The sequence below is a fragment of the Eutrema salsugineum genome, unplaced genomic scaffold (genome assembly GCF_000478725.1).
Source record: "Eutrema salsugineum unplaced genomic scaffold, Eutsalg1_0 scaffold_9, whole genome shotgun sequence".
NCBI classification, from domain to species: Eukaryota; Viridiplantae; Streptophyta; class Magnoliopsida; order Brassicales; family Brassicaceae; genus Eutrema; species Eutrema salsugineum.
The window spans coordinates 6,326,809-6,350,344 of NW_006256342.1; the positions used below are offsets into that span (position 1 = coordinate 6,326,809).

The 23,536-nt window shown below is 36.6% G+C and overlaps 4 protein-coding genes across 5 annotated transcripts; 2 read left to right on the forward strand and 2 right to left on the reverse strand.

Annotated features, from left to right (window-relative positions):
- Window positions 1–1,381: 1,381 nt before the first annotated feature.
- Window positions 1,382–4,470, forward strand: LOC112084866. Its single transcript, XM_024153983.1, has 2 exons — window positions 1,382–2,285; window positions 2,402–4,470. The coding sequence occupies exons 1-2, from the start codon at window positions 1,382–1,384 to the stop codon at window positions 4,468–4,470; spliced, it is 2,973 nt and encodes a 990-aa protein (XP_024009751.1).
- An 8,416-nt stretch (window positions 4,471–12,886) lies between these two features.
- On the forward strand, window positions 12,887–15,668 carry LOC18008342 (two-component response regulator ARR11). The gene is made up of 5 exons (XM_006391171.2): window positions 12,887–13,260; window positions 13,367–13,519; window positions 13,595–13,981; window positions 14,084–14,160; window positions 14,241–15,668. The coding sequence occupies exons 1-5, from the start codon at window positions 13,155–13,157 to the stop codon at window positions 15,096–15,098; spliced, it is 1,581 nt and encodes a 526-aa protein (XP_006391233.1). The 5' UTR covers window positions 12,887–13,154; the 3' UTR covers window positions 15,099–15,668.
- A 222-nt stretch (window positions 15,669–15,890) lies between these two features.
- On the reverse strand, window positions 15,891–17,654 carry LOC18008610 (protein HHL1, chloroplastic). Of its 2 annotated transcripts, XM_006391172.2 has the most exons (6): window positions 17,246–17,654; window positions 16,889–17,026; window positions 16,713–16,799; window positions 16,519–16,566; window positions 16,284–16,426; window positions 15,891–16,184 (listed from the first exon to the last, which is right to left on the reverse strand). In XM_006391172.2, exons 1-6 carry the CDS (start codon window positions 17,594–17,596, stop codon window positions 16,172–16,174), a joined length of 780 nt encoding a protein of 259 aa, XP_006391234.1. In that variant the 5' UTR covers window positions 17,597–17,654; the 3' UTR covers window positions 15,891–16,171. The 2 variants fall into 2 exon arrangements, with proteins under 2 accessions (XP_006391234.1, XP_024006688.1); XM_024150920.1 differs by lacking the exon at window positions 15,891–16,184 and having other exon boundaries at window positions 16,280–16,426.
- Window positions 17,655–18,030: 376 nt separating this feature from the next.
- LOC18009120 (probable thimet oligopeptidase) lies at window positions 18,031–23,178 on the reverse strand. The gene is made up of 20 exons (XM_006391174.2): window positions 22,904–23,178; window positions 22,654–22,778; window positions 22,376–22,539; window positions 22,189–22,279; window positions 21,397–21,576; window positions 21,202–21,282; window positions 21,004–21,084; window positions 20,825–20,917; window positions 20,666–20,746; window positions 20,418–20,580; window positions 20,154–20,274; window positions 19,995–20,067; window positions 19,752–19,859; window positions 19,554–19,651; window positions 19,428–19,473; window positions 19,219–19,315; window positions 18,859–18,932; window positions 18,672–18,776; window positions 18,509–18,589; window positions 18,031–18,424 (listed from the first exon to the last, which is right to left on the reverse strand). The coding sequence occupies exons 1-20, from the start codon at window positions 23,058–23,060 to the stop codon at window positions 18,314–18,316; spliced, it is 2,130 nt and encodes a 709-aa protein (XP_006391236.1). The 5' UTR covers window positions 23,061–23,178; the 3' UTR covers window positions 18,031–18,313.
- Window positions 23,179–23,536: the final 358 nt, after the last annotated feature.

Sequence of the window (23,536 nt, forward strand, 5' to 3'; positions counted from 1 at the left end):
AGGAAATCGACTTTTACCTAATTTTGGGAGGAGAAAGAGAATAAAAAGCCCACAGCCGCCTGTGTTTTATTATCACGTTTTTCTACAGACTTTCTACGCTTTCTTTTTACAATTTCCTGAACCATAGAGTTTTTACTTGTAAGCCTTTGGGGAGAAGAAATCTGCTACACTTTGAGAAGAATTCTGAACCCTATTATCTCTTCTGCGATTTTAATTCATGAATTCCTTTCCATCTGTTTCTGTGTTTCTTTTCTCCATGTCTGAGTAGATCTCTTAGCTAGATTAAAGCGTTCAAAGGTTTCCATGAGTTAGAGGATTAGATGCAAATAGGGCTTGATATCTATTGTCTTCACCATTGTTAGACTTAATGCTTAGGTTGAATTGATCACTCAATCTGCGATTTTAGGTTAATCTGTTCATCAAAAGTGTAATAGGTTGCTAGAATAAACATTGGTGAGCGATTTGTCCTTAGCCAACGACAGTTGAAGTTAAGGCAAATCATGAACAGATCAAACCTGCTAGCTAATGCTTGTCTGCAATTTTCTAGGTTCAAACGACAGTTTAGGATTTAGGTTGTTAGACAAAGTTATCGAGATCACGACAGTGGATCGATAAGCTTTTCTGTTTGAGTTCGAGACTTGCGTTACACTTGTGCCCTGAATAGTCATCTGGTTCTTATCTCTGAAATTCCTGCGAATTGCTTTGGTCTAGTGCTTGTTTTAATTTGAATTTAAATTGTTGTTTGCCATTCTGTTACTTTTTAGTTTTCAAAACAAACCATCTTTCGTCTTAGCTTTAATTCAATCCTCACATAGAGTAACACTGGTCCTCTGGATTTCGAATCATTTATATTACAACTACATCACTGTTCTATTGCAGTAGAAACTAGGAGTACATCTAGTGAGAATCAGAGGCCCAACCCGAGCGGAAGGCACCTTCATTGACTTTCGATCCTTTATGTCTGAGGGGGACCTCTATGACCTCCAGTACTCCGGCGACTCTCTCTCCTGGAGAGGACAAAGAAATGAGCACCTCGTGCGGTGTCGACTTGATAGGGCTTTGGTGAATAGCAATTGGGCAGAGACCTTTCCCTTTGGTCGATGTGAATACCTCAACTTCGAAGGCTCTGATCATCGGCCGATCACATCTCATTTCGATACATCTCGGAAGAGGAAGAAAAGCATTTTTCCGGTTTTACCGACGGCTCCGTGACAACGCAGAGGTCAAAAACATAATCCATGAGGCCTGGATTTCCGACCCAAGTCGCCCGATAGCCCAAAAACTTTCAAAATGCAAGTGGGCCATTATTGAGTGGAATAAAGCCCAATTTTCGAATAGCCAGCTTAAAATCGTCGAAGGAAAGAAATTGCTTGAAGAGGCTATGGCGGCTCCGGTGAACAACGGTGAACTCATCGCGAGGTTAAATGAGTCACTTCGGGTCGCTTACGCCGCCGAAGAGAACTTCTGGAAGCAGCGAAGCCGAAATTTATGGCTGAGTTTGGGTGATCGCAATACCGGGTTCTTCCACGCGACAGCGAAAAGCAGAGCCACTGCAAACAACTTCGCCGTCATTGAAGACGTGAATGGAGTCCCGAAATTTGAAGAGGATCAAATGGTTGAGGTGGTTGTCTCCTACTTCCAGAAGATCTTCACGGCTGAGCATTCCACTCGGCTCCCGATTGTGGAAGAAGCCATCTCACCCTCTGTTTCGACGGAGATCAATGAACAATTGATTGTAATCCCTTCGCCGGAGGAAATTAAGCGGGCGGTGTTTTCTATTCATGCCGACAAAGCCCCAGGCCCAGATGGGTTCTCTGCGAGTTTTTTCCACTCAAATTGGGACACGGTTGGACCCGAAATTGTTACCGAAATCCAAGAGTTCTTCTCTTCTGGTGTCCTGCCTCCATCGTGCAATGAAACGTTTATCCGACTTATTCCGAAGTGCTCAGGCCCCAAAAAGATGTCGGAATACAGACCGATCGCTCTGTGCAACGTATACTACAAAATTATATCGAAAATCCTCACCAAACGTCTGCAACCTCTGCTTCCTGATCTCATCTCTGAAAATCAATCAGCTTTTGTGGCGGGAAGAGCTATCTCCGACAATGTGCTGACAACGCATGAAATGCTTCACTTTCTCAAAACCTCTGAGGCCAAAGTTTACTGCTCCATGGCGGTCAAAACCGACATGAGCAAAGCTTATGATCGTTTGGATTGGAACTTTATCAGAGCCGTTCTTGTTAGGTTTGGGTTTCATCACCGCTGGGTTGAATGGGTAATGCAATGTTTGTTCAGTCTCTTATTCTTTCCTGCTGAATGATGGCCCTCAAGGGAGGGTTGTTCCGACCAGAGGAATAAGAAAAGGGGATCCCTTATCGCCCTACTTATTCATTCTCTGCAGCCAAGTTCTTTCCTTTGTGCTCTAATGCTCAAGCTAATGGATCCCTCCAAGGCTTCAGAGCAGCTAGAGGTAGCCCAAGACTAAATCATCTGCTTTTTGCAGATGATACTATGTTTTTTTGCAACACCAGCGAGTCAAACACATTAACTCTCCTGGATATCCTCCAGAAATATGAATCAGCCTCAAGGCAGGCCATCAACCGAGAGAAATCATCTATTAGCTTCTCACGGAAAACCCCGCCTCTCATCAAAGACCGGGTTCAGAGAACCCTGCAAATCTTCAAAGAAGGTGGAATTGGCAAGTATTTAGGCCTGCCTGAGCACTTTGGCCGCCGTAAAAAAGACTTGTTCACTGGGATTGTTGATAAGATCAGACAAAAATCTCTTAGTTGGTCATCACGTTTCCTTTCTAGTGCAGGAAAAATGGTTCTCCTGAAGAGTGTTCTCTCAGCTATACCAAACTATGCTATGTCATGCTTCAAGTTGCCAGGCTCCCTGTGCCACAGAATCCAATCAGCCCTTACCAGGTTCTGGTGGGATGATAAAAGAGGTAAAAAGAAGATGTGTTGGATCGCATGGTCCAAACTGACTCGGGGTAAAGGCCAAGGAGGACTTGGTTTCAGGGACATATCCTGTTTTAATGATGCCCTTCTTGCCAAGCAAGGTTGGAGGATCTTGACAAAACCTGATTGCCTCCTTGCCCGGATTCTGCTTGGTAAATATTGCAACGGCTCAAATTTTCTAGACTGTGTTTGCCCTGCTTCGGCTTCCCATGGGTGGAGAAGCCTTCTTATAGGGCGTGACCTTCTTCGTGACCACTTGGGATGGTCAATTGGGAATGGTAAAAGCGTCAATGTCTGGTCGGAGGCTTGGCTCTCTTCATCCTCCCAACTCTCCCCTGGAGGACCGGCCCCAAAAGACTCGCTGAACCTTATGGTTTCTGACCTTCTGAACCCGACCACCAATTCATGGAATACTCAGAAGGTCCAAGCTCATATTCCCTTGGTTAAAGACCTTGTCGTCCAGATTAAGCCTAGCCTCCACAATGCTGATGACGTCCGTATATGGCTAAGGGACAAATCTGGGGTTTACACCACAAAATCGGGCTACTATGTGGCTCTGGAGAAGTCAACTCATTATGTGGACGAACACCCCTTGGACTGGACCTCTGCAATCTGGAACATTTCCACGACTCCTAAGATCAAAACCTTCTTGTGGAAAGCAATGAGTGGAGCTCTGCCAGTTGGTGTAGCCCTGGCAAAACGAATCCCGTCTATTAACTTGGAGTGCACTAGATGTCATGCGCCGGAAACCCCTGAACACCTCCTTTTCCTCTGCCCTTTTGCCCAGGAAGTGTGGACACACGCCCCCTTTAAATCGGCACCGTGGACCCTGGACGATGAAGGAATCGCGGCAAAATGGAATGAGGCGACCAAGGCATCTTGTTTGGACTCTACGGATATCAACAAGGGCTCTCTTGCACCCTGGATCTGCTGGAATCTTTGGAAAGCCAGGAACAAGCTTATCTTCAGCGAGATCACCTTCTCAGTGGAGGAAGTTGTGCAGAAGGCCATCTTGAATGTAAAAGAATGGCACAAGGAGACCCCGGATAAAACCAAGGTTGCAAAACTGATGGTGCTGGAGAGTACTCCGGACAGGCTGACGGAGACAATATGCCACACCGATGCGGCATGGAGGGAGGACGTTAGCATGGCTGGTCTCGGATGGACCCTGTCTCCCCAAAACGACCCTAGGACCCGACCCTTCTCCCAGGTGGAACTTTCCGTCTCTTCCCCTCTTGTAGCGGAGGGCCTCGCTTTGAGAGCTGCTTTGAGGCATGCTCTTGGAGAAAATATAATTTCAATATCGGTTTTATCTGACTCCCAATCCTTGATCCGAGCTATTTCTTCAGGTTCGAGCATCTCGGAGATCTACTCAATTTGCGAGGACATCAAGATCCTTTCAGCTTGTTTCGATCACATCACTTTCAAGTGTATCCCTAGGTCTCTTAATTTAGCCGCTGATGCTGCCGCTAAGTCGACCTTGTACGAGTACTCTGTTTCTGATTAAGTAATGCAGTTTTCTTGACAAAAAAAAAACCATTTTGGATCCAAAGAAAAACTTTAAACCAATTAGATAAAAGAGAAATATCGGATAAGTGCTTGCTGTGTAGTGACATAACATATGAGTCCACAAAGGAGAAGTAGAATGTGGTCCGGTGAAAGATTGAAACTGATGAGAGATTTTTTTAGTAAGTTTCAAAATGATAAATTTTATTTACAGTAATAAGAATATGTGGCAATAGAAGATTATCAAACTAAATCAACTATATAACAACTGTATTTACACCCAAAAAAAATTACGGGGAATTAGTGGGAGTTAGATTTAATTAGGTAGAGTTGCTTGATTTAAAATATTTGTGCGATACAGATATGTTTTATTTTTGCGATATATGTTGTCTCAATTAATTAACAAATTAACATCTATATGCAATATATAGAGTGAATACCACCCACCATTTGATAAATAGTACCGACCAAAATAACATTTTTCATGCTTTCCAATCTCTCTTTCTCTTTATTTTATGAGGATAAATTTTGTTTTCACATATCAGTACTTCTAGTTATTATTTCTTATTCTAATTAGGAGTATTTTTTTATCATATAGTCGTATTTAGACTGCATTATTAAGTTAATAACGTAGATATGAAACAAAAAACTTATATTAAATAGATTTGTTATTTTTTATACTTAGTATTGAACATTTTTAATGATTTTTCCTAATTTTAAATATAAGTTTTATGTGGAAGAAAATCAGCATATGCTATTAACAAATTGCACACAATTGCAACTTTCAGCATCTTCCTTAAAGTTACCAAAGAGAGTAAAGTGAAGATTTAATCTAAAATATGAATATGTTGTTAAATGAAAAGCTACAGAAAAGGTAATATCGAATGACGTTATATGTGTGTCAGTGTGTATGAGAATTAAAATAAATATCGGTGCCACTTGTCAATACATATAACACTATATTATATGCTTTCACAACTACTGTTCTCAATATTTGTATGATGTTGAGGAAAAGGTTGTATATATATGTATGTATATATATGTTATATATATTTCATAGAAATATGTTTTATATTAATAATGTCATGATTTTGAAAAACATTAAGATTACAAAAAATTAATTTCCAAAAGTTTAGTGAATGTTCTTAAATCATTTAGTACTCATTCTTCAGTACTTTTTTTTTCTAAACCTAAAATTTTGTGGTATTTTGAAACTAAAAGATTAAATGTGATCTTCTTAAAATTTGCTCATAAAACAAATTTATTAAGACAGAGAAACCATTAGATAAAATTTAAATTTATTTCTAAAAATAGAAACCTATTTTTTCGTATTTTTTCAAACTTATATTTTTGAACTTATCAACAAAATTTGAAAGGATTATGGATTGTTTGGACTTCAAAGTGGAAAACTTAAACTAATTATACCTCAAATACAAATAACATTCATTTGAAATGTCATGTATTGCACGTAATATAATATATCGAGCTACTTCGTTTTATGGTCTTAAGTTTTCGATTTTTTTTTTAAATTTAAAAATACGACCTTTTAATATTTTTCACAATTTGAGCTTTCGATATTTTTGCCTAGTGTTATATAATAAAACGAGTTATAAATCGATATCAAGTATCGATGCCAATCTGTTAAAGAATGGAAAAGTTGACGAAAGAATAAATTGGTGAAAATCAAATAACCTGAAGTATCGAAGGAAGGGGTTTTATAGAGACATTTTGTTTATTATATTGTATATATATAAAGGTGTTTGTAGAAACCAAATAATTTAAGAACAATAAATCTAATTTGATATGTATAAGAAGGAGAGAGTGTCCCGCCAAAAAGATGAGAAGGGCGAAGTTCATCTTGATCCTTCCAATTTGTTGGTCACCAATCATACACATATACCCCTTTTTTCTTTTGGTAAATATTTGTTAATTTCTCCTGTAGGATAAAGTGCTTTGTTAGTGGGCATTTTCCATTTAGTTACTTTTTATAATACTTATAATAATAATAAGTAGAATAATTTTGGAATTTGTTTGTTTCTTTTAATATATAGTTCATTCTCTCCCCTACCTCTCAAAAGTTTCACCTTTTATAGCAACTCCATTTTCCCCTATTTTTCAAGCAGAAAACGACTTCAATACTTATATAATCTTCTTGTATATTATACTTGTTTGAGATATTACACAAAGAGTTGTCTCAAAACCGGTAATGACACAAAACAAAACAAATATCAGTTGATTGCAAATATTTGGATAGATAAATTAATATGTTTTGTGTAGTTGTATAATATTTTCAACGTCTACATTTATGGTGAGATTATTATTCTGAATTGAGACCATATTTTTTTTTTTGAAAATATCGTATTGGTTTAAAAATTGAAATGTAAAATCAAAAATTTGAGTTTGATCTTCATTTTCAATTATTATAAATTTACATAGTTAGCATAGTTTATAAATTATTATACATACATATATTGACAAAAAAAATTAAGATAACGAAAGTTATCATGTGCAGCTGCATGTTTGTTTACTTTTCTTTTCTGCATTGGTGTGGCAACCAAATGATTATGGAGACTTTAAGAGGCAAAAGAATTATAATGTGCTTATCATTGGCTCTAGGAAAGTCGTTCCATAAAAAATCCAAGCCTTCTTTCCAAAATAAGCCTTAGCCATATGCAATCTACGATTAGATACATAATAAGTTGTTAAAGAACTGCTACTTATTGTAGATTTTCCCATTTGTTTATAGCTTCGAAACTATATGAAGTAGGCATATGAGGTTAATTTTGTAGAATATCTTAGAGTTAGATCATTAGAGCTAATAGTTGAATGAATCATAGGGTGCAAAATGTAATTAATATGGAAGAGGGTAGATTAGTTATAAATAGAAAGGCACATTTGGGATAACTGTCTTGAAAACTTTCATTGCGTTTGAGACGTATAGCTTTAATTAGTGCTCCCATTAGCTATTTAACCTAAGTATTAGTAGTATTAAATTACGATTTACGATGCCTTCACCTTTTATTTGTTTTAAATTTTGTTTTCTCTGTGTCCTATTGTGTGATGTTCAATGATTTATGTTTAGTGATGTTTTTTTATTTCCAAGAAAAATATTTTAGCGATGTTTTACGGATTACAAAACTTAAATTTGTATGCAATTAATGGAATCATCAATTTCGCTAAAATACTAGCGTTGCCTTTTATTTTTAAAACAATATTTCTTCCATTTTAAAAAAATTGTTGTTTTAATTTTTCCACATATATGTAATAGAAATATAATCGTTTATCATATCTTTTATACAGAATACAAAAAAAAATACAAGTTTCTTCTATAGTTAGCAAACTTCATTACAAACAAAATACATTCTATTTCTCTTAAGCAATTCAATCGAAAATCAGAAATTGTTCTGATAAAAATAATTATATAAAATAGCACATATTCTAACGTATAGATCTTGATGTTTATTTTAGAGTTGGTCTCTCATATTTCATATATTATTAAATTTTAACTCGTTAAAGATACTTTTTGATGCAATGGGTAGTATTAAACTAGGATGCCTTCACATTTTATTTTGTTTTTAATTTTGTCTACTCTTTCTCCTCTTACGTGATGTTTAATATATTCTTTTTGTTGATATTTTTTCTAGTGATTTTTTACAGATTATAAAACTTCACTCTGTCTGCATTTAAGTGAAGCTTCACTTTCACTAAATTAATTGAATTTTCATAACAAAATCATTTTTCTTCCATTATATAAATATTGTTCTTTTCATTATTTTCAAATACATCTATTAAAAATAAAATTTTTATCATATCTTATACATTTATATGATTATAGAGTGAATTTTTTTACTCTAGTTAAAAGAATATTATATTCGAATTTTCTTTTTAAAAAATTGAAAATCAGCAATTTTCTGAAAAAAATAATTATATCATAAAACAACACTTCTTCTAACATATAGATTTCTTAATGTTTCACTTTAGAGTTGGTCTCTTATATTTTATATATTATTGTATTATAACTCGTTAAAGATATCTTGATGCAATAGGATTGATAAATGGTATATATATATATATATATATATATATATATATATATATATATATATATGGTTGATGACTTGATGTACCTATAGGTTCTTATGTCATGGGGGTGGATGTCACTAGTTTAATAGGATACACTAACACACTAATTGGTTTTGCAATTATTATACTTTTCTAAAAACCAAAAATTAAAGAAATAAAAAAATAGTTTTTAAGAAAAAATAAGAAATAAATTATCATACTTTTCTTAATAACTCAATTATAATTTTTGGTTGCGAAATTTATAAGAAAATTATCATAAATTAGTTTTTAAGAAAAAACGACCAATAAAAACTATTTTTTAGGAAATTTATCAGAAATAAAAAATAGTTTTTAAGAAAAAATAAGAAATTTATCATAAATTATCATATATGAATTTCCGACCAAGCTTTTCGTCGGAAAGTCATCGGAAACACGTATTTGCGATGACTTTCCGACAAAAAAAAAATTGGTCGGAATATGAGCTTCGAAAATAAAATTTTGTCGAAATTTTATCGGAAAATATCCGAGAAAGTCGGTTATCGGTAAGTCGTCGAAAACGGTGGTTGGAAATTTCTCGGAAATTTTTCGATGAATTTCCAAGAAATAATATATTAATAATATTTTGTCGGAAATTCCTTAGAAATATTCCGAGAACTTTCCTACAAAATCAATCGAAAGGTCACCGGAATTTTTCTGACAAATTTCTGACAAGATATTATTAAAATATTATATTCCGAGAAATTTCCGAGGAAAAATAAAAAAATACTAAAAAAATTATTTCTTAAGAATTTTTAATTAACTACCATTAAAAGATTTATCACTAAACTTACGTTTTTAATTCTATAACAATTTAGAATTTCAAAACAATTTTGAGTTAACAACTATTCTAATATAAATTTTTATTCTAATGTTAAAAAGTAAAAAAAAAACAACAATTAAAACAAAAGCACATCAGATAATTTATAATCTAACAATTACAACAAAAACACTTTTTCCTAAAAAACTGATTTGTTGAAGAATTTGAGAGGATCAGAACAGAGAGTTGTGAGATTGTTATGGAAAAACTTGTGAGAGTGGAGGAAGGAAAGTTACACAGTTTTATAGGCAAAAAATTCAATTTTCTAGAAGTTTCCGACGATGTTGTCGGAATTTTCTCGGAAACCGTAAGTGATATGACTTAATATGTTATCAAAATTTTGTCGGAAGCATTTAGCAGTTTCCAAGAAATTTCCTACAAAATTCAGAAAATTGTCGGAATTTCGTCGGAACAGGTGATTGTCTATTTCCGAGAAAATTCTGAGAACTTTGTTAAGATCGTCGGAATACATTAATTTTAATAATATTTTGTGGAAAATCGTGAGAACTATCCCGAGAACTTTCTGATAAACTCAACCGGAAAGGTCACCAAAAGTTTTCCGACAAATTTCCGACAAAAACAAAAAAATATATAATTATTTGTTTCCTACAAAATTCCGACAACCTTAACAAATTAATTTTCTATATTATCTATTTTTTTCAAATAATAAAATTTTGGAAGATTTTCGTGAAAGTATTTTCGTTGCTAAAATATACGATAGTTTTCCTACAAGTTTTGCGACAAATATCTGAGAAACCTTTCCATCGGAAAATGTCGACTATATTCTGTGAGAATTTCGGCAAATTTCCGAGAAAATGTTTTGTCGAAAAATTCCAAGAAGATTCTGAGGAATTTTCTTACAAATTTCCGAGAAAATTTTTTTTGTCAAAAATTTCCGAGGAAATTCTGAGAATTTTCTAGGATTGTCGGAAATTTCTTGGAAATTCGTCGGAAAAATTCCGACCATATTTTTTGTCGGAAATTATTGTCGGAAATACACATGTTTTCTTGTAGTATAAAAAACAATTTAAAATGGTGAATAAAGTACTGAGAAACTTCACTTAAAGGAACGATTAATGTTCATTGGTAGTGGATTTATACTTATACCACCCAATAATTAGAAGGCTAGAGCATTAAGCATAAATTTACATGCACATAATTGATGATTAGTGTTCTAAACCAGCGCGTGGACGACACAAGCCAATAAAATGAAGACATTCTGCAAATTAAGGGTTTACAATTTGACCACAAGAAGTGTGAAATGTCGGCAGGTGATTGGGGAAATGACTCTACCAGCTTTTTTTTTTCTGGGTGTGTGGGTCTAATCCAACCTTAGTGCATCTTTTGTGGCGCATTATTATAACCTCTATATCTATTATATATATGTTTATTTTCCACTAATTACCAATTGAGGAATATATGCACAGATACAAACACATGCATGCATGATGCATATGCCATATTTTTTTCTTAAGTAGATGTACCAACAAATACGTACGTCTTCTACGTTTTGTGAAAGCCGTATATCGTTGTAGGCCCACTAAATCGTCGCAGTGACTACTTTCCCTCGGGGTTGGGATTAGATGATCGGAAAAATTGATTAACAAAATAAAAAATCAACCAAAAATCCTTTTGTCAAAATGTTACACGTACTAAGTGGTGCTTGGTGATACGTAGGTCCCGAATTTCGCAGTTGTATAAAGAAAATGAAGAAATGTATGCACACTCTTCACCACTCCATTCTGTTATATTGGAATACAGTCAAATTAATTATTGGTTAAACCCACCCTTTGTTTTATAATCTTGGATGATTTTGGATCAACATCGGATTGAGGATTTGGAACTATAACCTAGTCCAACCACAACCGACTCAAACCGCTTGACTAATCTTAGACGTGAATCAATTCAACAGAGAAAGTTTGGCCCATCAGGTTTTTAACTGGACTTAGACACCGGATTGGAGCTTGGAGGGATCTAATTCAACTTGCTTGGCAAGAACTAGACAATACAATTATCAGACAACACAGACGATTTCATCTTATAATATCTAGCTTGAAATACTTTGTTCTTGATGATTTTAATCCGCAGATTCATACTAATGTTTGGTATATGTAAAATAATCTGAAAAAATTGTATTTCGAATATTTACAATGGCAGATCATTATTGAAATCATTAATGTAGAAGATTTCGAGTTCTCATCTCCATTTTTTTTTTTTTTTTGAAAAACACCTTTCATTAGCTTAAATAAAGTTTAAAGCATACAAGCGAAGTGCCTCCATAGCTAAATGGTCCGCTGAGTTCTTATCTTAAGCATGGTTAGAGTCTAATGAGTCGTTTCTCATTCTACATCTTTAACAATATAGTATACGAATTGCTATACATAACTAACAAAAGAAAGTCTGGACAGGAATGAAATAATCATCATGAAAGTTATACGAGCTATATATTGTTCCTTAAAAAACGGGTCACGTGCAAACCTCGTCCCTAATACTTCCCATATATACAGATACAGGTCCAGTTCACTATGCACATCCACAAGCTCCCAAACAATAACACTGGTCACAAATTTTATAATGCGTTTTCTTTTTCTCATTGCCAAAAAGATTGTGCAATTAGTTAGCTGTCCTATAAAATAATATTAATAATAATAAAAATAAAATAATGAGGAAGTATCTGTTGTGGTTTGTCAAGTCTCCATATATAGGCCAAGTCCTTATCCATAAAAAAATAAGCTTGTGCAAGACAAGCTGTGTACCATTTTCCTTTTTATTCTTTTGTCTTTTTATTAGTTTTCTTTCAATAAAATATAAAGGTCAAACATTTGAAGTCTTAAAGAGTCAAAGATCAAACATTTGAAGTCTTTCGGGTTAAACGTCACGATGTCAACCGGATCATGCAGATAAAAAATCCATGTCTACCTTCGAGGGTTAAACACTTAAACAGTTTAATTTTTCAGATTTTTTAAATATTTTTAAAACTTCATGGGAAAGAATATATCACATCGATGTTTTATGAACTTTTAACTGATCTCATGTTCACTAGCAACTATAAAGTTCACTATATAAAATTGTTCAATGTAGCATCATTGTATAAATTTCATGTGTTATATGAAGTATATATATATATATATATATATAATTGGACCCGTTGATCGTAGATTAGTACTGTAATTCAAGAAGTTCCCGTCTAGTTAGAATAAGAACTAAAATTATAAGAGAAAACACAATATTTATGTTTATAATACCAAATACAATATAAAGATAAAAATCTAAAGAATAATTCATTAGTGAAATCATTTATAACATTATCATGGCAAATTTTAAGGACAATTTGAAGAGCTAAATTATTGGAGGAATATGGTGCAGTGAGACGTCAACTTACAAATCTAGAGAGAGATAGAGAGAAAAAAAGAAAGGAGTTCAAATATTTTTTTTTCTTGAGTGAACTTAGACCAAACAAAATTCGTTTTCTGAAAGTAATCCCACAAAATTAAAGAGCAATTAGTATTATTTAAGCCACGTTTAAAAAACAAAATAGAGAAGATCAGTGAGGTAAGTGCTAACGTGCGCCACCAGTGACCGTTATCTAAACGGCGCTAAATATTCCGAGTGTGCCTTTTTCATAAACAAAACGCAAACGAAAAACCCACTCCCACTTCCTCCTTTCCAAAAAAAAGAACACTCACACACACACCACTTTCTCTCTCTCTCTCTCTCTCTCTCTCTCTCTCTCTCTCTATCTCTCTCTCTTTCTTTTGCCGGCGAACATGGAGAAAGGCTTCACTCCCGTCGGTCTCAGAGTTCTTGTGGTCGACGACGACCCAACCTGGCTCAAGATTCTCGAGAAGATGCTCAAGAAGTGCTCTTACGAAGGTCTCTTCTTCTTTTTCTATTCACTCCTCAACACTTGGATTCCAAAAATCCACCTGAGATCGATGTCTCCTTGACTTTCTCTGCTTTTGAATTAACTCTGTTGCAGTCACTACATGTGGGTTAGCTAGAGAGGCTCTCAGGTTGCTGCGGGAGCGGAAAGACGGATATGACATCGTGATCAGCGACGTGAACATGCCTGACATGGACGGCTTCAAGCTCCTTGAGCACGTTGGCCTTGAATTGGACCTCCCTGTCATAAGTGAGACGTCTCTTATCAAGATCTTGGAGTAATAAAGAAACAAAAACGTTTCGTAATCTTGTTGTTTTGTTACAGTGATGTCGGTGGATGGTGAAACGAGCAGAGTGATGAAAGGAGTGCAGCATGGAGCTTGCGATTACCTATTGAAGCCGATAAGAATGAAGGAGCTGAAGATTATATGGCAACATGTCCTGAGAAAGAAGCTTCAAGAAGTGAAAGACATCGAAGGCTCATGCTGCTACGAAGGAGGAGCTGATTGGATCATTAGAAACGATGAGGCACATTTTCTTGGAGGAGGTGAGGATGTTTCTTTTGGGAAAAGGAGAAAAGACTTTGACTTTGAGAAGAAGCTTCTTCAGGATGAGAGTGACCCATCTTCCTCCAAGAAAGCCAGAGTGGTTTGGTCTTTTGAGCTTCACCAGAAGTTTGTCAACGCTGTTAACCAGATCGGATGCGATCACAGTAAGTACGTTGGCGACTTCAGTTTCTTCTTCACCTTCTCTCGCTTTTATCTTGTCTTCTTCATAGAGCCGTGATTTTTCCCGGTCTCTTGTGTGTTGGCAGAAGCTGGTCCCAAGAAGATATTGGACCTCATGAATGTTCCATGGCTCACTAGGGAAAATGTCGCAAGCCACCTTCAGGTAAAACTTTACCTGCTCATTAAGACAAAAGGGGAAGTAAAGTATAGATTAAGCTTTTTGTTACTTTTTTTCTTTTGTAGAAATACAGACTTTACCTGAGCAGATTAGAGAAAGGAAAGGAGCTAAAGTGTTATTCTGGTGGAGCAAAGAATATAGATTCACCTCCAAAAGATGCCGATTTGAATTCAGGACACCAAAGTCCAGGCAAGAGCAGCTATGCATTCTCTGTGGGAAGTTCTCTACTCCATAAAGCAACAGAGACTGATCCAAAGCCACTTGCTTCAGCTTCTGTCTCTGACCCCAACAGTGATGTTCATATGCCTCCAAAAGCGAAAAAGACACGTATAGGATTTGATCCTCCCCTTTCCTCCACTGCGTTTGATTCTCTGCTTCCCTGGAATGATGTTCCAGATCCACTTGAATCGAAGCCCCCGATTCTATATGAGAACAACTTCCTCCAGCCTAGTCAAAGCTCTTATGTTTCAAATTCTGCACCTTCTCTCATGGAAGAGGAAATGAAGCTTTCTTATGAGACCCCAGCAGGAGGCACTTGTGTGAATGCGGATGAGTTTCTCAAGAGCCCTACTGTAACCCTCCAAGATCTGGACTTGTCCGCTCCCTCTGCCATCTCATGCATGAAGCTGCAGGAGTTCAGCTCAAATGTGACCAACAGTACAGAGTCCATTCTGAGAAGCTTGAGCTGGGAGTTCCCGGAATCACATCATTCTGGTTCTTTAGACACTGACTTAGACTTCAGCTGGCTTCAAGGCGAGCATTTTCTTGCAAACACTGGACTCCAAAACTTCCAGTTTCAAGATTACAGCAGTAGCACATCGCTCCTATCTGAGCTCCCACCACACCTTTGGTTTGGAAATGAGCGGCTTCCCGACCCTGACGAGTATTCACTCCTGGTTGACCAAGGTTTATTCATATCTTGACCTTGTTCTCATTTTAACTGCTTTTCGTATATTGGTGGGTGTAATGCAGAAAGATTTTGTGGGTATACCTGAAAAATAATCTTGCTTTCCCAAGAACCTTCCATGGTCAGATGCATGTACAATAATCCATGAGTGTCATAGGCTAATTACATCAAAATAGTTGGATTACAATGATAAGACCACATGTTTCATACCGTCGCTTATGATCTTCACATGGTCGCTTATGATGTTCCCTTTCACGTGTTTCTTCTCCTAGAAGGAAAATACTTGCTCTGTCGTACTCTTGAGAATAAGATCTCTACACACTGTATCTATTGGCAAACTTAGATATACAAATGAGTGTTAGGACAACGTTTTTGTCTAAGATCTGCTACCAAATCCAAGATGGGAAACTACAGTGAGTTTTGAACTATCTGACATCTTGTACCAAGTGAACCCTATAGCAGGCAATCGATTGGTTATCTGACTAAGCTCTAATTCAATAATAACAAATAAATACAAAGCTACACCGTAACGCATTATTCAGAAAATCGGATGTCATCAGTACTGTGCAGTTCTAGTTAAGGATTTCTTGGAAACATACAGTGAGAACTTGTACAAACTTAGATATACAAATGAGTGTTAAGGAATACCTAACATCTGCTACCAAGTGAACCCTATAGCAGGCAATCGATTGGTTATCTGACTAAGCTCTAGTTCAATCATAACAAATAATCACAAAGCTATACCGTAACGCAAGGTTCAGAAAATCGGATATCATCAATACTGCGCAGTTCTAGTTAATATACAGTGAGAACTTTCCAAAATTCGACTATTATCACTTGCTCAATGTCTAAGAAAATCGGATGTCATCAGTACTCGGCAAGTTGTAAACAACGGCTCTTCCTTTCAACAAATCTACAGACACGATAAGTTATATGTTACAAGAGATTTAAGAGAAGATGTTTCTCTGAGAGATGTATAGAGAAAATGTGCTACAAAATAGCGGGCATCTTGTCGTATCCAGTGACCTTCTGCAGCCCATATCAAGTGAGACATCAGAAATCAGAATCAGCCCATCAAGTTTCAATCGTTCAGCCTTGGACCCTGGAAAACAATAGAGTCACAATATCATTTTAGTGAAGACACATCAAAAGTCTTGTGAAATTGAAGAGAATGAAACATTCTGTACCCGTTTATACTTACTTGGCTTTCTCATCCGGGCTTTCTTCGGTTTCTCCATCTGTCCCAGGATTCAGCGATGATATCTTCCCGAATGACTCTTTTGCATCCCCAAAAAAGTCTTTCACTTTGTCCAACACTGTTTTAAGCTGGTCCGGGGTTGGGAGCTGTGATTGTTCAAGACAAAAAAAACTCAAATGTTTCAGAGAAAACATAAATCCCAGCACCACTTTTATCTCAATATTGTTGTATAGCTCACCTCGATCACATCTGAGGTACTAAGTGCAGCTCTCATGTTTCCGTTTTCCTGAATGTGAAATGCAGCCAGAATAAGTGAAATCCAAACCAAAAAAAAAACAAGCAATTGTTCCTTATAGTCTCAGAGAATCTGTCCTCCAAGACTTCAGAGGTTATAAAACAAAAGGAATCAGACAAAGGTTTCCAGAGCATTACAACAAGTTTGTAGCCATAGCGAAACTCTTTGGCTGTCCGCAAGACACGATGCTGCTTAATTGCTGTCTTTTGTATCTCCTTCTCATCCTGTTGAAGAATTAAAAAAAATCAGAAATCACATCTAAAAGAGACCAGACCTTGTGTTATGTATCCCCCAAAACAATACTCTTACTTACTTTGTAAATAACAGCAGCAATGTTTCTTGCAATGGTGTCTTTGTAGATATACTTCCCCAAGAGGTTATCTTTTGCAGCTACCATGATCTTAGCTGTTGTACCGCCGGCTATTATACTTAGAGGATACCAAAGATACACCTGTTCATGTTTATACAATACACTTTAATCACACACACACAAAAAAAAAACCCAAATTGATGAACAAAAACTCGCATTGATGAATCCAAAAATTGTAATCTGTAATTGGTCTCGAATTGTTGAGGACAACACAAAGTCGAAAGAAAATGAAAGCGAACTATTCAAATCGAGAGAACTGAAAATTTGAAAGTGATGAGAGAGAGAGAGGGAGAGACGAACATTGGCCATACGAATGAAGATAACGAATCTAGGGTTTCCATCGTCTTCAATCTTAGGCATAGGAGGAGGCGTGCGTTGATACTGACGAGCAGCCATACCTTTCTTCCCTTTCGCCTCCACCACGAAAACCATCCGCCGCTGCACCGATTCTCGGCATGCCGTTCTCGAGGTGAACAGAGAGTGTCTCGCTAACCCAGCCTCTTCGAGTCTTCCCGTGTTCTTAAGGGGAAGCCGAGCCAACGCGTTCAGAGACATACTCACCTCCATTTTTAGAACCACCACTGAGAGTCGTCGTCTGCAACGGGGAGTTTTGGGGATGATTTGGTTTCGTTGGATTCGTGCCTTATCCATTAGGCGTCCCACGTGTCCTATTCGGTTTAACTAAAGCAAAATCGTATACCGGAATTTCATGATTTAGCCACTTGATCAACTTTTTGTTCTGTGTACCAGTTTGAACCACATGATGTCGGTGTTGTTGTCCACTAATGACTAAACTAAACTAAACCCAATCCTCATCATATCAATTTCACAGTCCGAATTTCACTAGTTGCAAAAATATATTAATAAATATGCAAATTATGTGGTCTCCGTTAACTCCACTCGATATCCAAAGCTCAATTTATCAACTTGAATTTGCATTCCATATGGGTGATATACTAGTGCTCATAGTTCAACATTTGAGGAGTTTTGGTTTAAAATAGAGAGTAGACAGTGTACCAGCAAAGTCGAACTCAGACTTCATGATAATATTTTTATTATGAATGCTGATTTGGTGGTTTAATTGTTCAAATTACACAAACTTGAGAATTTTTCAAAAAAAAAAAAAATCCCCGGTTTAAACCATTGGCGACTAAACCCGTCCTCTCCGGTCATTTTTTGGTTACTTGAGCTGCGTAAGACGCAGAGAAAGGTAAGAAATGAATGATTCCATCTAAACCGTTCGGTACTCTCAACTCCTTAATAAAAACATCAATAAACGACATCTCCGACAAACAAAACAAAAATGTTCAGCTTAGCAAAACCAAGCCGATAAATTTATTAGGGGATCATAACCGTTAGGTGCAGATATCACAAACTATACTTTGTCCGGCTATCGACGAAAGCTTGTGTTGATGGTTCCCTTCCAAGAAAACTGGTGAGAAGTTCCATGGCATCTTTGTCTCCTCCATGAGCCAACACCTAAGACAAAAGGCTGTGTTACACTCACATTCACACACTACTACTAAAGTAGGAAGAATAGAAACAAATAAGCTTCTCATTTACTTTGTCTCTGAACTGCATGCCTGCATACAGGTTCGGATTCCCATCACCAAATTTTGAAGCATATATATCAGCAGCAAACACCTGTGGAAACAAGCAGGTTCTCATATTACAAAATCATGGAAAGAGCGATCAGCGAGGACTAACCACAGTGAATCAATCATACCTCACTCCATATACGGCTGTAACACGTTGCTTCAGAGCCGATTACAGCACGTGGGAAACATGAGGCAGGGTTTGTTCCTTCCACCATTGGTAGCCCTAACATTACCTATACAGAGACACTACTAAGTATTGAGACAACTTACCCACAGTAAATAAAACCAGATTGCTTTGCGAGTTTCTGCTTTTACCTTCGGATGAAGACTCCTGATTAGCTGGTGAAAGTCCACATCATCGTCCGAATATATTTTTTGATCGAATAGACCTAGTCATCAACGTTTCAAGCATCATTAGCCAATGCCACATTTTACCTTATCGTGAGCTTCTTACACTGCTAAAATACCTCTTAGTAAACTTCCGGTTCCTCGAACACATAATAAGAATCACAATCTACTGGTCTTACTAGCAATACATTGATATTTTTAGTGAATAAAAACTAAAGTAAATCAAACTGAAGAGGTATATAGTCATTAAGACAAGTTTTGACAGTAGCCTATTAGAAGTCAATTTGGATGGTATATCAGAAAACGACATGCGCAGAGATGTCTCACAGTATAATATCTCCTGAAGCGATTTGAGGGCAGAGAAAGAATATCGCCAACGTTTGAGTGTTTTGCAGACTTCATCCACAAGTGGCTTGGTGATATCCTGCAAGTCCAACGAATTGAATCAAGCAGTCACAGACTAAAAGGGTAACAGGAATAAATCCCAAGTTGAACCAAAGATCCATTGTCAACAATTCTGTTGTGCAAGTACTCACCTGACGATAACCTGATATTAACTTCAAAGTGAAACTGTCGTAACACCTAGAGATACCAGAATTATATTCCATCTGTAAGGATTTGTGTTACTAAAGAAAAAGAATAACAAATATCAGTTTACTTGCCAGTTTTCCAATAATTGAGAAGGGATCTCTCGGAAGTCAGGGTCAAAACGTAGGCCTGAGAATCTAGCAAATGAAGCACGGTTGCAGATATGTTGGACCTATTTCCCAATAGTTAGCAAGGAACATCAACTCATAACATCCTTTGATTTACAAAAGAATTTCTTCTACTGTTCTAATTAACATATCTCATTCACGTACCACATGGCCAAACTCATGAAAAAGATTAACCACCTCAGAGAATCCCAATGGCACAGCTTCACCACCACCATCTTTTGAAAACTGTGTAATAAGCAACGCCACGGGAATCTGTGGACAGAAACAGATTCAAAATAAATGCCGGTACACGCTAAAATACATCCACACGAGATCCCATATCGATTTCTATTTTTGATCTGCATGACACTTCTAGATAAAGGTCTGACATGGATGTAGGATTGTCACCTGACAGGCACCATTGGAGAACAGTGCATTGTTCTGAAGACCCACCACACAGCTGTGACTAAATTTCCCTTCCCTGTCCAACAAAAATATGCTCACAACTTATAACAAAATGGAGGCTCTGAAAGTGAAGTGGATGATGAGCTAGGGTTGCTAATTGACCTTGTAAACATGTCAAGATAGAAATAACCCAAAAGCTTCCCAGACCCGGAGTCAAATACAGCAAACGCTCGAACGTCATAATACCAGACATCAATTTCTGAAACCTCCTCAATTTTTATTCCTGCACGGGGAAATAGAAAGATTGGTTTGGTCAGCGAGCTACGATGAGGATGAAATCAATAATAATCTATTCGAGACACATAAACAAAGGAAAAAAAAAATTCTTGACCCCAAAAGATTTCAGAGTACAGACTTTTAACTCACCAAAAAGGTCTTGACATATTTTAAAGATGCCGGAAAGGACCAAACTGACAGGAAAGTACTGCCGGATATCTCCAAAATCAAGATCAAACTGCAACTCCTCTACCCTCTTTATATAATATAACAGATCTTCAACGCCAAACGGAAGCTCCCCTTCTTCTTTCCTCTGATATTGGAACCCGGCAAGTTAAATGTTTAGAAAGGCATCACCTATTATATGTTTTAAACGAAATACCAACATTATATTTTACCTTCAGATCTTTCAAAATGGAAAACTCCCTAATAGCCAAATCAGTTAAACTGGAAGAGATGTCCTCCAGAAACCTGATCACCTGCACACAAGAAGGCCGTCAGTATAGTCGAGATAATGAAGAATGATAAACAAATCAGATGAAGGATATTTCACAAACCCTTGTTGATGTCTTTGACATCCTATGATCAAGAGCATAATCTCCAAAGTGTGCATAACCAAGTAAGCGAGCTAATCTATGGCGCGACTGAACCTGCAGAGACCAGAATAGTAAGAAGTCAACTGACTGAAGTGTGCTGCAGGCTTCTGTCACGGGTTTCTAGATAGACACGCAATTACCAATTTTTGTAACACTGGAATATTGGAATCTCCACATCTCTTTCCATATGCCATAGCCACTGTCTTCCTTGTCTTGGCTATCTGTTTAAAACAAGAGCCAAAAATTTTTCACAGACAGATTCGAATGTTATGGCCTGGACACAGAGATGAGGAAGTTGTTCTCAGTTATTAAAAAAAAAGGTACATGGGAATTCTTACCTTGCACAACTCTAGAATAGCTGCCACGTGACTACTTTCTAAGGTGAGCTTGTATTCTTTATTTTGAGTTTTATCCAAACTCTGCAAGAAGAAGTGCAGAAATGAGAAATAGTTCAGAAAAATTCTTGTCCGACACAGACTAGGTTACAGATTTGCATGAGGCAGAGCAAGCTAAATAAGATTTAGGGTAAACACCTGAAGAAATTCCAGAGGCAAACCAGCCAGCTCATGCTCAGTGAAAAAGAGACAAGAACTATCTTCATTTAAATTCTGAACATATCGCAAGCTTAGCTCATCAATTTCATTTCTCAATCTCTCCACTTCCTCTCTTTTTGTTGCAGTAAGGTTCAGACCATTGTGCTCGAAGTCTCTAACCTGTCACTGATAAAACATAAATCAATACATTCGTTCAACTCACACATCTTTGTAAATACAATAGATGTCTACAAGCAACTCTTGCAAACGTGCAATGAAATAAGCTCATTATTCCAACGCTTTCTTTTAGAGCAACTGAAGGAAGATCATGAACACAAAACATCTGGTCAAACCCTTAAAGAGTCCTATTTGCGAATCCAGGTGGATAGGAAAACCTCAAAAGCCTTGTTCATACGTAGAAAAAACAAGAATTGATTCTTATTCGCAACTGGACATGTTGTTAAGCAAATTTCAAGACTAGTCAAATCCACTTTCTACAGCACAAGTAAAGAAAATTAAGTAACAATCAATAGTACAAAGCCAATGACCAAAAAAATTCTAGAATTGTGAAGGCGAGATTAGAAAGGATAACAGCTCTAAGGAGTATAGATTTATACAAATTGTCAATTATAATATCAGTTCTTCGAATAATTTTTTCAGGCACTACATCGTGTTAGCAGAAGGAATGTTATGCATTTAGGAACTCCATTAACGTGTAATACGGTAATGTCTGAGGTAGTGAAAACCTTCAGAGCTATATATAGGACGAGCATATTATTCAGTTTTCCTTACCAGACACTGAAGGTAGCATTTAGCTTCCGGAGAAATTGATTCTCCCTTTGCGGCATAAATTTTGATCACCCGGTAAACATCTTCACGTTTTCTGATAAGCTTGCACAAAGATATGATCATCAATGTCATGCCTATCATTTCCCACTCTAAGACAGTAAAACAAACAACAGAAGGAATCCAAAAACACCTGCAGGCAAGAACATGAGCGTCTATCTTCTGCTCTGCTTCAGCACTGGCTTTACGAACACTATCCTGGGGAGATAACATCTTAGGAAACACACAGCATTGTATAAGCGAGAGTTGTCTTGCTTCCAGTTCTGCCAGCGGCAATACAACATTCTCATAAGAGAGCTACAAGAATCAACAAACAATCAAGTAAGAAATATATTTCCATATCCATCTTGCTCTTTCCACAAAAAGTTGAATCGAGTGAGAGTGTTTCCAATTTCCATTAATTTCGACTACCTTATTTAGAGGAACCAAGGCAACATTCTCATGAACCCTCGTGGACTTGGAAATAATTTCGTCAGCTAGCTCGAGAATCTCCCTCGCCGATAGGTTGACACAAACAGTATCACACCCAGGAAGACCTGAGTTTTCGAAGAAAAATTATCAAAAAGGGCATTGTAAGATGCGAATTCATACAATGCGGAATTGAGCCAAGAGAAACTGAAAAGAAAGAAGACGAGCCAAGCATTCGAGAGCGAGAGAGTACCTTTCTTCTTTGATTTTTCCTTATGAGACTTGAAAGCGAAGATGGCGTAACTGACGGCGAGTCCCAACAGCCCAGCCGCTCCGGTGAAGGTTACAAGTTTGAGCTTCTTAGAATTAGATCCTTCCATTTTCTTGTCGTTTCCATCGTCTTCTGTCATTTTCCTCTGTTATTTTCTTTCACGGGAAAGAAAAATTGATTGGGAGGGAGAAAGCTTAGTGTAGTGTGTCCCTCTGCTCGTTGAAGGCCGCAGGCTGAAAGTGGGACGAACGGAAAATCTTCGCCTGAACGCGTCAAATATTTTTGATAGTTCTTTAGTTTTTTTTAATTATTTAATTTAATGTCAAGATATCTAAAAATTATCAGAAATAGTATTTTCATTATAAGTTTTTGGAATTATTTACAATTTTAATATTTTCTAAAGTGAACCAAGCATACATTCTCAATCTATGACAATATAAAAAAGTTTACTGAATGAGTTTGGCATTTTGTTTTTTGTTTTTTTTTGTTTTAATTATGTTATTAGGATATGTACAAGTTGTTTTAAACAAAACAATTTCACCACTTTCGACTTATAAAATTCTGGTTAAAAACCAGCTTGTAAGCGACTTTTAAGACGATCGTTTTCAATTTCCG

Excerpts from the sequence above, each read along its gene's own strand:
- LOC18009120 (XM_006391174.2), bottom strand. The coding sequence starts at position 23,060 with ATGACAGAAGACGATGGAAACGACAAGAAAATGGAAGGATCTAATTCT. Across the intron at positions 21,085-21,201 it reads CTATTCTAGAGTTGTGCAAG|ATAGCCAAGACAAGGAAGAC; the intron begins GTAAGAATTCCC and ends TGTTTTAAACAG. Across the intron at positions 18,590-18,671 it reads ACAGCCGTATATGGAGTGAG|GTGTTTGCTGCTGATATATA; the intron begins GTATGATTGATT and ends TTGTTTCCACAG.
- LOC112084866 (XM_024153983.1), top strand. The coding sequence starts at position 1,382 with ATGGCGGCTCCGGTGAACAACGGTGAACTCATCGCGAGGTTAAATGAG. Across the intron at positions 2,286-2,401 it reads GGTTGAATGGGTAATGCAAT|CCAAGTTCTTTCCTTTGTGC; the intron begins GTTTGTTCAGTC and ends CATTCTCTGCAG.
- LOC18008342 (XM_006391171.2), top strand. The coding sequence starts at position 13,155 with ATGGAGAAAGGCTTCACTCCCGTCGGTCTCAGAGTTCTTGTGGTCGAC. Across the intron at positions 13,520-13,594 it reads ATTGGACCTCCCTGTCATAA|TGATGTCGGTGGATGGTGAA; the intron begins GTGAGACGTCTC and ends GTTTTGTTACAG. Across the intron at positions 13,982-14,083 it reads CCAGATCGGATGCGATCACA|AAGCTGGTCCCAAGAAGATA; the intron begins GTAAGTACGTTG and ends GTGTGTTGGCAG.
- LOC18008610 (XM_006391172.2), bottom strand. The coding sequence starts at position 17,596 with ATGGATAAGGCACGAATCCAACGAAACCAAATCATCCCCAAAACTCCC. Across the intron at positions 16,567-16,712 it reads GCTATGGCTACAAACTTGTT|GAAAACGGAAACATGAGAGC; the intron begins GTAATGCTCTGG and ends TTTCACATTCAG. Across the intron at positions 16,427-16,518 it reads GTACCTCAGATGTGATCGAG|CTCCCAACCCCGGACCAGCT; the intron begins GTGAGCTATACA and ends GAACAATCACAG.